We start from the raw sequence: 12577 nt of genomic DNA, 5'->3' as shown, positions 1-12577 counted from the left end.
CAGAGGTGTTAAGACTTGAACACTTTGGCTTCTAGAGGTGAACAGGGCAGAGACCAGCGGTTACATTCATCTGAGTGGGACTTAGCATTAATAGTAAGAAAAGGTTGCGTGATTTTTACATTTTGAAGTAGAGCCAGTAGATTTACTGATGAGTGGAACTGGGCTGAGAGAGAAAGGACTCAGTGGGAGGAATGGCAATGCCACGAACCCACAGCAGGAACAGATTTAGAAGAACAAGAAATGGGTGTCATTGGAAGCTTGAGATGCTTACTGATAACGATGAGTAAGCCCCAAGGCTCAGTGGATTGCATGTACATTTGATAGTCACTGGAGTATTAATATTAAGGCCACGAGACCAGATGACGTCATCAAGAACATGAGAGCAGATAGAAAAGAGGTTCAAGGACAGAGCTTTTAAGAAGAAAACTTTGTAGTGAAGTTGATGTGTGAACAGGATCATCCCTTTTGTTTCAGAAATAAACTCCAAGCCTGTGTAAGGAGCAGGGAGAGAGTCAGCTCCGATCCTGTGTAAGGAGCAGGGAGAGAGTCAGCTCCGATCCTGTGTAAGGAGCAGGGAGAGAGTCAGCTCTGATCCTGTGTAAGGAGCAGGGAGAGTCAGCTCTGATCCTGTGTAAGGAGCAGGGAGAGTCAGCTCTGATCCTGTGTAAGGAGCAGGGACAGACCTACAATAGTTGGCTACCAACTCCAAACACTCACCTTCCTGACCAAGGACCAGCCTGTTGAACAGAGCTCTCAAAAATTCCTCCTGAGGTGGAAGTAAAGCTGAGGCAAATTCTCTAGTTGAGAGGTAGGTAGGGACATGGCATGAGAGGCTTCTTGAAGAACTCTAGTACTCTTATTTTGACACCTTGACTAGCTGGTGAGATTTGAACATCTGGAGGCAACACAGGGCAGTTGGCCCCAACTGCTCACAACACCATGACTCCATATTTCTTTCTCTCTCTCTCTCTCTCTCTCTCTCTCTCTCTCTCTCTCTCCCTCCCTCCCTCCCTCTCCCACCCCAGTATAGCCCAGACTGACTCAGAAGCGGCAATCCATCCTCCTATTTCTGCCTCCTGAGTACGAGATTGCAAGCATATGCCACCAAGTCAAGCTACTACTGTTCTTTATAGCAGAAGAGAGTTGCAATGGGGTATTTCCTAAACTCTAAAATGGTAGAACTGGGGCCAGTGTATTAGTTTTACATGGGAGGTAAGAAATTACCACATTTAGTGGCTTAAAACAACAGCTAGGGCAAGGTGGCTCAGTAGTAAAAGCACTTGCCCCCAAGCCTGACAATCTGAACTTGATCACTAGGACTCATGTGGTGGAAGGACAGAACTCCTGAAAGTTGTCTTCTGACCCCCACACATGTGTGCCTGCTGTGCACACACACCACACACACACACATCACACATAGGCACACACATCATACATGCACAGAACACACACACAAACATCATACAGACAAATAATATATACACACATCACACACACACACACACATACACACACATATCATCCACACATATCATACATACACACAAAGTAAAACAAATAAGTATAAAAAAATTGAAGAATTTTTTAAAAAGATCTATTTTATTTTTAATTATGTATGTGGGTGTGGGGGTGGGTATGTGAGTGCAGGTGCCCCAGGAAGCCAGAGGCATCAGACCCCTCTGGGTCTGGAATTACAGGCAGTTGTGAGCCATCACACATCAGTGCTGGGGCCAAACTTGGGTCCTCTGCACAGCAGTATGTCTCCTGACCACAGTGCCATCTCTTCATTCCCCAACTCCATATTACTATGTTAGAAAAACAACAGCTATTTATTATTGCAGAGCTTCTGACTATCAGAAGTCTGGGCATAGCTGCTCCATGGGAAAGAAGTGGGGGAGCTGGGCAGGGGTAGGGGAGGGTAGCGTATTCCTGGCTCTGTAAGCCTGGCTAACAACTCAGGTCTGGGAGTTCATAGGCTCAGGTAGGCAGGGAACTTATTACTGATGTTTAAATGGACAAAGCAGGGATTTGCCTTTTAAATATCTTTGCTTATACCCATAGACAAGAGTGGGTCCAGGCTTCCATGAGGGAAGCCTCTCCATACATAAAGGACAGTGGAGAGAACAGACACTCATGGCTATCCAAGATGCAGAGAATAAGCAATGGTTATGGGTCCAGCCCGAAGCAAGACAGGTACACCACCTCCTCTAAGTCCCAGGAGTATTGCAGGAGAGGAGGTGGGAAGTAAGAGCGAGTCAGGAGATAGAGTAAAGGCTATGAAACACCATTCTTTAGATTCAGTACAACCATTGCAATTACAACAACTACAGTTACCTGCATTGGACCCATATAAGATCAGCTCTAGCAACAATAAGTCAAACAGGGAATGGGGAGAGCTCCCTGGTCTCCCCCTTTATCTCTGAACTATTGGCTATTGATAGACGCTGGGAGATGGGGAACCACTGTCTTTAGTTGTGTACCCACTGCTGAGATCATTAACCTTCAAAGTCATGGTCACACAGACAGTCTTGGTTAATCTCGGACAGCCTTGGTTAATCTCAGTGGGTCACAAAACAAAGTGAATAGCCATGAATGCAAGACAGGAATTTGTGGGAAGGGTGTTTGTAGTTTTTTGTTTTGTTTGTTTTGTTTTGTTTTGTTTTTAACTCTTTGCTCTTTGGGGGCCTGTCATCCAGCTCCCAAATAAATACACGGAGCCTTATTCTTACTTATAAATAACAGTGTCTTAGCTTGGCTTGTTTCTAGCCAGCTTTTCTTAACTTAAATTATCATCCCATCTACCTTTTGACTCTGGGCTTTTATCTTTTTTTATTCTATATTCCTTTCTTTTCTTCTTATTTTGTGGCTGGTTGTGTAGCTGGGTGGCTAGCCCCTGGTGTCCTCCTCTCCTTCTCCTTTTCTCATTCCTCCTCTTTCTTCTCTCTTCTCTCTCCTTCTGTTTATTCTCTCTGCCTGGCAGCCCCAATTATTTCTCTCTCCTGCCTAGCTATTGGCCGTTCAGCTCTTTATTAGACCATCAGGTGTTTTAGATAGGCAAAGTAACACAGCTTTACAGAGTTAAACAAATGCAACATAAAAGAATGCAACACATCTTTGCATCATTAAACAAATATTCCACAGTATAAACAAGTGTCACACATCTTAAAATAATATTCCAAGTGAGTCCCAGGAAAGGCGCAAAGCTACACAGAGAAACCCTGTCTCGAAAAACCAAAAGAAAAAAAAAAAAAAAAAAATTCCACAATAGGTGTTAATGCGGTGGTTGGGAAGTGGGGGATGAGAGTGGCCAATATGTATTTTGTGTGTGTGTGTGAAACTGTCTAAAACAAATTTAATTAATAGATTAATAATAACAGTATGTAGTAGTACTACTAGTAGTCTAGCCACACAGATCACTGGCTCTCCCTTTCTAAGTCACAGTATGCTTAAATCAGTGTTAATCAGGCTACATTCCCATCTAGAAGCTTGATGGGGAAGGATCTGTTTCTAAGCTTCACAAGCTGTTAGAACAATTAATTTCCTTGTTACTGTAGTTTGCATCTGTCAAGTCAGCCATGGATATTCAGTCTCTTTTTAGAGAAGGGTTGGAGAGATAGCTTCATTGGTAAAGTCCTCTGGTGCAAGCATGAGGACCAGTGTTTGGCCTTCTAGGACCCATGTAAAATGCTGAGTACAGTGGTGTATGCATAATAATCTCAGCACAGGGGAGGAAGGAAGAACCAGTCAGGTTCCTGTGACTTGCAGGTCTGCCAGTCTCCCCTACATAGTCAGCTCTGGGCCAAGGAGACAACAATTTAAAAAAAACAAGGTGTCTGGCTCCCAGGGTTGTCCCCTGAACACAACATAGGCAGGCACACACATGTACAAACACATAAACATGCACCCACACACCTTACCTGTCTGTCAGGGCTATTCAGGAGAATTTCCTTTTCTTTCATCCAGAGTCAACTGATTAGGGACCTTAACTACACCCACAAAGTCCTTTCCTCTTGGCAATGGAAGGTAAAACCCTATTGTCATATTTTATCAGTTAAAGCAAGTCACAGGTTTTGCTCACGCTCGAGGGAGGGTTGAGATCGTCATGGTCATCTTGGACTTTCCCCTATCACTGTGATGGTCCAAGAAACTAAACCTCCAAGTTACATTCTATTTTAGACACACTTCTCATTGCTGTAAAGAAAACAAAATACCTGACATGAGCAAAGAGGGGGAGACTTGTTATAACTCAGCGTTTCAAAGGCTTTATTGAACGTGGCCAGTTATGAGGCCATCATAGCACGGGAACATGAGGCAGAGGCTGCTACCTCCTGCTAGAAAGGAGGCAAGAGAGAGGAAAGGACCGGGAACTAGGTCTGTCCTTCAGAAGCATGTTACCTACTTCTTCAGCTAGGCCCCAGCTCCTAACATTTCTGCCACCTTCTAAAGTAGCACCACCAACTTCAGGCCTTCGATGCCTGAGTTTTGGGGCATGGGGGGTCACTTTTCATATTTAAGCTACAACAAATTCACATGGAAATACTGATCCTAAGAAAAGATTCATTCTCAGGTGACAGTCAATCTTGTCCAAATAATCTTCTGTAAGAAAAATGGTATTAAACCTACAGGCTTGCTTTGAAAAAAGTAACCTTATCAATCCCATGTAGATAAACAAAAGCAACAAAAAGTTGAAGCCCTATGACTTTATAACTTATGATTTTCAGTTTTAGGAAGTGGACAGTGACCTGCCTCATACTGAAATCACAAGCACTTTTCTTTCAGTAGCATTGGTTACTTTTTGAAAGAAGGAAAAATTATAATTCCATACTATAGAACCAGTAACAGGAATGCATGTATAATAAGAATGCAGATGATGTCACAAAAATTTTAAAATGCAAAACAGCAAAATAATTTAATAATTCTCTAGTATATATTTTCCCACAACTTCCAGATACAACCACTTAGAATTTTTATAAGTATAATTAAAATGTCATTCTAGTCCTCTGTAGTTCAATACCTGAGACTACCTGGAGTAGTCTAAAAATAACATTAAGAGGGTGTGATGGCCCATACCTGTAATTCCAGCACTCAGGAGGCTGAGGAAGGAGGATTGAAAGCTTGAGGCCCTGTCATAAACAAACAAAATAGTAACTGTGCTGGCTAGTTGTATGTTAACTTGACACAAGCTAGAGTCATATGAGAGGGGGGAACCTTAATTGAGAAAATGCTTCCATGAGATTGAGCTGTAGGCAAGCCTGTAGGGAGGGCATTTTTAAAATTAGTGACTTATTTGGGAGGGCACAGCCCATTGTAAGTGGTGCCACCCCTGGGCTGGTCCTGGGTTCTATAAGGAAGCAGGCCGAGTAAGTCATGGGGAGCAAGCCAGTAAGCAGCACTCCTCCATGGCTTCTGCATCAGCTCCTGCCTCAAGGCTCCTGCCTGGTTTGAGTTTCTGCCTTGGTTTCCCTCAATGGCCTGTGATTCAGGATGTGTAAACCAAATATGCTCTTTCCTTCCCAAGTTGCTTTCAGTCATGGTGTTTTACCACAGCAAAAGAAGCCCTAACCAATACAATAACTTCACATATTGGGGTCATTATGCTGATCATAAACATCTATCACTATAATCCAGGTCACTACTATACAACTGCAGCCTAGCAGGGAAGCTGAATGCAGTTCCTATTTCCAACCATAACAATCACAGAAGACAACCACTGATGAAACATTCTAGGTAGACTCAGCAATGAGGCAGTATGACACAAGCTTGTCTGAGTCAGAGAGTATGACATGATTATTTTTGAATACCAGAAGACTCCTTCAAGACTTGGATAAAATGCCTTGCTTATAAGGCTAAACACAGCTTTTGAGGGATTAATACCATATTTTACTATTTTATACACATTTGAAACTTAACTGTCTTTATTGGGGCACTGTTGGGCTACGTTTTACCTGAACTGATGAAAACAGCCCATGGTTCTCCTGTGCCACAACTTCCACTCATATGAGAAAGTTATAGGACTTTCAGCATAGCTGGCTGATGACAGTGAATACGATTTTGTATCAAAATCCAGTTAAAGCATGGGTGTGATGCCTATTCTTGGTTGTCAACTTGACCTCATTTGGTGGAATCATCTAAACTTCAAAAATGGAAGGCACACCAGTGAGGGATTTTTTTTTTTCTTAATTTGAAGTAAGAAGATCCACTTCTAATGCACATCCTGAGGCAGGAAGACACATGCCTTTAATCTGGATCTTGAAGTGCAAGACACACACCTTTAATGTAGGTCTTGGAGGCAGGAAGACACACCTTGAATCTGGGCCACACCCTGTGCTGGAAGTCTATATAAGGACATGGAAAAAGGAAGTTTTTGCTCTCTGCCTGCTTGCTTGAGCCTCCCTAGCAAGCCCATTCCTTCACTGGCATTAGGACCTACTTCTTTGGGACTCTAGCATCTACTGAAGACCAGCTGAGATATCCAGCCTTGTGGACCGAGCAACTTCTGTATTCTTGGGCTTTCTGTTCATAACATTGTTGGACTAGATGGACCATAGCCTGCTTGTAAGTCATTCCAATAAATCCCCTTTATATATAAAGGGTCCAGGAATATAGAAATATAAATTATAAGAGATGAAAACTGACAGTCATCAGCTCTACAGGTTAACTGCTAACAATGGCCCTCTGCTTTACAGCAGCTCCTCTGTCAACAGCCAGGGGTTAACTTTTTTTTTTTTTTTTTTTTTTTTCGAGACAGGGTTTCTCTGTGTAGCTTTGCGCCTTTCCTGGAACTCACTTGGTAGCCCAGGCTGGCCTTGAACTCACAGAGATCCACCTGGCTCTGCCTCCCGAGTGCTGGGATTAAAGGCGTGCCCACCACCGCCCAGCCAGGGGTTAACGTTTAACCCCTTATAGCTAACAACTGCCTGGACCAAAGTTAACTTTTAATAGTTGTTTCTACGTGATTTCTAGCATGCATCCCATGCCTGATGCTTCTATGTGACTCCTAGCATGCATCCCATGCCTGATGCTTCTATGTGACTCCTAGCATGCATCCCATGCCTGATGCTTCTATGTGACTCCCAGCATGCACCCTGTGCCTGATACTACAAAAGCGGGCCAGTACCTACCTCCATTGCCACAGCCTCAGAATTCCAACACTGGCTGTGGTCTCAGCTAGCTGACAAACTTTTGTACTCCGTGGTGTTTCATTTTTTTTTTTATTTTTCTGGAATAAAGTTTGCTTCTGGTTTAATAGACTTTGGTGGTCGGTCCTCCATTATTGTGAAACCCCGGAACCAACATATATATGTGTACACACACACACATATTCATTTTAGAAGTTGTGCTACTCTCTAGAACTCTGACTAATACAATGTGTTTAACAATTAGATCATTAGGTCAAAGACCAGGAATTGTTCAGTGTTTGTATTTTTGAAGTAATGTTAAAGGTGGGTTATCTGAGAATTCATGCAAGGACTGCGGGATTGTGCGGTGCTGGAATTAATTTTCCAATTCTGTTCAACTCATGACACCCACTCTACTATTGAATGTAGGACTTGTGCTGGGTGACACCATGCAATGAGGACACCATGCTGATGAAGTCATAGTCTCTGCTGTCACATTGTCCTCTAATTTCTCTGTCAGCTTACAATCACAATTCCTTCCAGAGAACTTCTAAGAAATCTCTAACGGGTAGAACTCTGGAGTTCTAGGAAACACAGTTCACCTATCTCCAAAGGATGACTCAGATCATTTCGTGTAATTTTAGTTTTACAAACTTGAAAAATGCTTTAGTGCTCTCCTGTGTTAGATACTTGTTGCTGGAATAAAATCCCCAATGGAGGTAGCTTGAGGAAGGAAGGGTTTATTGTGGCTCATAGTCCCCGGGGACAGCCCATCGAAGGCTTGACAGCAAGAGCTGGCAGTGGCTCTTCACCTGGCATCCCCAGTCAGAAATGAGCCAAGAATGCCCATGCTCAGCTAGCTTTCCGTTTTACATGCAGTGAGGAATGGTGTCCATTGAAGAGTGGGTTTTCCCACTTCAACTAACCTAATCTACAGAATCCATCACAGACATGCCCAGAGGCTTACGTTAGTGATTATTCTAGATCCCCATTAAGGTGTCAATCACTGTTAACCATCACAATAGAAGCTTAAACTTCAATGTTGAAATTTTGTCCCTGTTGCTGTTTTGCAGGGCCAGGGATCAAATTTCGGGCCTGGGACTGGAGCATGCTAGGCTACTGCTCGACCACTTAGCTGGACTCCCAGGCCCAACATTGAGAAACTCTTTAACAAGCACATCCCATGTAGAGTTAAGGTACAGCTATGAGGTACACAGACACCCTAGGGTGAGCCATACATTGACACTCACTCCTTTACTCAACATTGTCTCTCGGTGACGAAGCCCTTAGGGACTGAATGGAAAACTCTTTTCTCCACTAAGTAAACTAGAAAACCAACCCCACCACTTTCCATTTTGTCAAGATCAAGAAAACTGGAAAATATCTTGTCCACAAGAATAAAAACTTAAGGATACTAAACTCACATGTACCCCTGTAAAATTGACTTCTGTGATTGTAAGCTGCCCAGTGACCTCAATATAAACACTGTTATGAATGCAAGCACATGGGAGGCAATTCCGCCACTTTTGGTTACTTCGGTAGGGTCAGGCAATGCTTTTGTATTTATCCAATAAGCTCATAAAACAAAGGGACTTTTGAACTACTCAGTAGAAGTCTGCATTAAACATTGTTTTTAATGTGTGACTCCTGCTTGCAGTTATGAAGGTTTGCCTCCCACCTACAAGTTGCCATTATCGCAAAGGTGAAATTTTAGCACATGGCTAAAACGTTCTACGGTTACAGCTTTATGATTCAGCATCAATAACTCAGAGTGAGATCATAGGCAGTGGAAGGTAGTGTCATACACTCTTTTGCCTGTGAAGGGAAGCTCGGGCAATGGCACGAGCACTTTGAATTTAGACTGTGGTTCCTGCGAGTACCATAATTTGTCTCTCAGCTCTTACCTGATCGGAAGGTGCTTTCGGGAAAGATTTTAATGGTGAATTTGGCTCGCTAGGCATGTGATCACCAGCTCCCCCCACCTTACATGGAGTGGGCAGAAATTTTTACCAGCTTTTTGTGGAAAAGATTCCAGCTTGGTACTATGCCATCACCACACACCAATGGTGCTGGGTTTTCTCTTTGGAGCTTCAAATTCTTGCAACCAACCAAAAATAAATTAAGCCAGCCATCAGGGCACCAAAAGAATGCTACTGTGAATAAGCTGCACTACCTGACACATGTAAACAACACGTCTGAAGCAAGCTTTGCCTGGTACATTTGGACACTTTGTAAATGTAATCTGCTTGCTAATAACGGCTAGACGGGGGTGGGTGGGTGGGGGGGTGGGGGTGGGGTGCATTAACCCTGGAAACAAGTTTTAAAAGCAGCCCCTTAACACAAACGACACGAAACGACAATCCAAAGATGCCCACAACTAGAAAAACAACTGGCAGGCTGTTTCAGTTCGAGCTGAGGATACTTGAACCACTCACTGCAAAGCCCTCGGCACCAGATGGCTCCACCAACTTCATAGAGCTGGCTCGGGACCCCACCAACCCGGTTTCTGCATCACTCTCATCCCCGGGGGGGCTTCCCTCCCGCGTAGCTCCGCCCCCTTCCGCTCGACTGCCTCGGTGGAGCGAGGGTGGGAGGGTCAAAGTCTGCTCATTTGCATGCGCCAATGGCTGCGCTGCATGCAAATGAGGCCGGCCGTGGTTGGCTGAGGGCTGGCCCCCATAACTCGGGCATCGGGCCCTTTGTCCTCCAGTGGCCCGGAGGCAGCTGTGCCGTCGTCACTTACCGAGACTTCGGCGACCGGCGGGCGGGTGGGATCGAGCGCTGAGCCAGGGCGCCGCGCACTGGGGGGGGCAGGAGCAGCCCGCGCGCCGCGTGAAGGGACTCGCACTTGCAATATGACTTTGGAGGAATTCTCGGCTGCAGAGCAGAAGACCGAAAGGTAAGTGTGGTGTGCCTGCGATCTCGGTGGCCGCTGCCCCTCCCGCCACCCCGGGGAACCCGGCTGACCCGCTCTCGCCCTGCCCGTCCGCAGGATGGACACGGTGGGAGATGCCCTGGAGGAAGTGCTCAGCAAGGCGCGGAGTCAGCGCACCATCACCGTCGGCGTGTACGAGGCCGCCAAGCTGCTCAATGTGTAAGTGGCCCCGGCCGCCCCCGCCTCCCGCCTGCCCTCCTGCCTGCCTGCCTGCCTGCCTGCCTCTACCCGGTGCTCCCCGGGAGCGTGTGCACTCACCGCTGCCCTTGCTGTCCGCAGTGACCCCGACAACGTGGTACTGTGCCTGCTGGCTGCGGACGAGGACGACGACAGGGACGTGGCCCTGCAGATCCATTTCACCCTCATCCAGGCGTTCTGCTGCGAGAACGACATCAACATCCTGCGGGTCAGCAACCCCGGCCGGCTAGCTGAGCTGCTGCTGCTGGAGACCGATGCGGGCCCGGCGGAGAGCGGGGGCGCCGCGCAGCCCCCTGACCTGCACTGCGTGCTGGTGACGGTAAGGGACCCGGGTTTGCAGCCCCCGGAATCTGCTGGGGTGGACCTCGGCCGTGCTGGACGCTGATCTCGCGGGGGTTCTGATGGTACCGAGCGTGTCTAAGCTCGTGGGTGGCCTCCAGCGGCAGGAGATATCCCTGTGAGTCAGCAGGCTGCCCAGCCACCCCTGCCTACCTCTGCACTACCTCGCGTGACTAATTCTCTGAGCAGGACAGATTAGATAAAGCCAAATAAATTCCCGGCTCACCCTTCATTAAGAAGTCAGCTTCATTCTTCATTTGCTGTCAAAGCTAAAGATAGAAATAGTGTAGGAGACAAAGCCTTATTAATTCCCTGGAGATACTCTGAAGTGTACAGAGTGGAATTCTTTTCTCTGCACATTTGTGTTTGTTTTAGATGGGCCCTCTCCACCCACCCACCCACCCCCTTTAAAAGTCTCTCATGGATGGATAGTATTTTCAGAGAGAAATGTGCTGTCTTGGTCTTGTTTTTTGTTTTTGCCCCTTCTCTTGTTTTGACTGGTGTAGGGAAGTGGCAGCCTGATTACTTTTGCTGCCAGTGAAGAAGTGCCATGCATCGTCAGGGAAGATAAGAACTGGTGTTAGCTGCCTGCCCTGCAGCTCGCACATCGTTGTGCGCACAGAATGTTTTTTCAGAACTATTTTCCTTATGACCCCATTAGGGTACATGCTTGGTAGGGCGGACTTATGAATGATAACCTCATGCACAATGGTACAGATAATTACGCAAAGCTCTGTGTGGCTCCGTGTGCATTACAGGTGTTTAGACTTTGCCAAGTGCTGTTTAACAGAATGTTCAGGTTTTGGCCCTTTCAAAAGTTGTCCAATTGGTAGCATAAGCTGATCATTTTATGGGGAAGTAATTTTTCTAAATTTGTCCTCAGAACCCACATTCATCACAATGGAAGGATCCTGCCTTAAGTCAACTTATTTGCTTTTGCCGGGAAAGTCGCTACATGGATCAGTGGGTTCCAGTGATTAATCTCCCCGAACGGTGATGGCATCTGAATGGAAATAACTGAACCAAATTGCACTGAAGTTTTGAAATACCTTTGTAGTTACTCAAGCAGTTACTCCCTACGCTGATGCAAGGATTACAGAAACTGTTGTCAAGGGGCTGAGTGAGTTCAACTACATGGGGGCTAGGAGGTGACTCTGCCCATGGAGAGAGGTGAAAATAAAGAAGGAAGCTGTGTGGAAACAGAAATCTAAGTCAAAAGAGACAAAAACTACAAAGAACTGTGCAAGAAACAAAACTTAATTTTGGATGGCCGAATTACATTGAAATAAGCCAAATATCGCTTTGTTGGAACCTTAAATGTGTAGCAATAGTTTGGGTTTTTTTTGTTTTGTTTTTGTTTTTGTTTTTCCAGTCTTTATGCCCTCAAGTAAAAGGAAAGTGAAAAGGATTAATTGTATTTTAAAGCCACAGGTTAATGTATTTTGATGAGATGTTAAATTCTCAGAAGTTTTATTATAAATCGTACTAAGTTATTTTATGACATGAAAGGTTATTTATGATGAAGTTTTTGAAGCACAATATCTAAAATAAACTGGTATGGAATAATTGCATCATTTCTCAATGTGTGGTTTGTGTTTTACAGCATTGACTCTATTAACAGACATTGTATTGAAGCCTTGCTTTACACCAGGCAGAAAAATGGGTGATTTTAGATGGCTTGGGTAAGGGGAAAAGGAATGTTTAGAGCTTCACCTTGCAAAGTCTAAATAACTACAATTAGTTATTTTAATGCTACAAAAAAATTATGCAGAATGTGGAAACAGAGAGGCGGACAACCAAGGCTGCTTGAAAGATGTGCGAAGCTTTTGTGAAGGAGAAATCATTTTATTAGGGTCCTAAGTGAGCTTAATTTCTCTAGCCAGAGAGAGGAAAGGGATGTTGCTAACAGCTGCAGCAGTTTGTGCAAAGGTGTGGAGGCCTGAAAGATCACAGCCTGCATAGAGACTGACTCTGCAAAGTGCCTCTG

General features: G+C 45.0%; 1 protein-coding gene and 1 long non-coding RNA gene across 2 annotated transcripts in view; one reads left to right on the top strand and one right to left on the bottom strand.

The window, feature by feature from the left end:
• LOC128099217 (uncharacterized) overlaps positions 1–10426 on the bottom strand; it is a 47761-nt gene extending 37335 nt beyond the window's left edge. Inside the window, exons 1-2 of the long non-coding RNA XR_008214461.1 lie at positions 10312–10426; positions 9862–9995 (exon numbers count right to left, since the gene is read on the bottom strand). This is a non-coding gene — a long non-coding RNA (uncharacterized LOC128099217). The remainder of the gene's footprint in view (positions 1–9861; positions 9996–10311) is intronic.
• On the top strand, positions 9814–12161 carry Gadd45a (growth arrest and DNA damage inducible alpha). The gene is made up of 4 exons (XM_052721001.1): positions 9814–10017; positions 10111–10212; positions 10333–10570; positions 11474–12161. Exons 1-4 carry the CDS (start codon positions 9974–9976, stop codon positions 11585–11587), a joined length of 498 nt encoding a protein of 165 aa, XP_052576961.1. The 5' UTR covers positions 9814–9973; the 3' UTR covers positions 11588–12161.
• The last annotated feature ends 416 nt before the right edge of the window (positions 12162–12577 follow it).

This window comes from Peromyscus californicus, unplaced genomic scaffold (genome assembly GCF_007827085.1).
Source record: "Peromyscus californicus insignis strain IS unplaced genomic scaffold, ASM782708v3 Scaffold_6__1_contigs__length_162567912, whole genome shotgun sequence".
In the NCBI taxonomy this organism is placed as follows: domain Eukaryota; kingdom Metazoa; phylum Chordata; class Mammalia; order Rodentia; family Cricetidae; genus Peromyscus; species Peromyscus californicus.
Note: the sequence above shows the minus strand (reverse complement) of the source record. Positions and strands in the feature narration are given on the sequence as shown.

What these genes read in the sequence shown, in the direction of transcription:
- Gadd45a (XM_052721001.1), top strand. Translation starts at nt 9,974, where the DNA reads ATGACTTTGGAGGAATTCTCGGCTGCAGAGCAGAAGACCGAAAG. An exon ending in GCAGAGCAGAAGACCGAAAG is followed by an intron (nt 10,018 to 10,110) that starts GTAAGTGTGGTG and finishes GCCCGTCCGCAG; the next exon opens with GATGGACACGGTGGGAGATG. An exon ending in GCCGCCAAGCTGCTCAATGT is followed by an intron (nt 10,213 to 10,332) that starts GTAAGTGGCCCC and finishes TGCTGTCCGCAG; the next exon opens with TGACCCCGACAACGTGGTAC.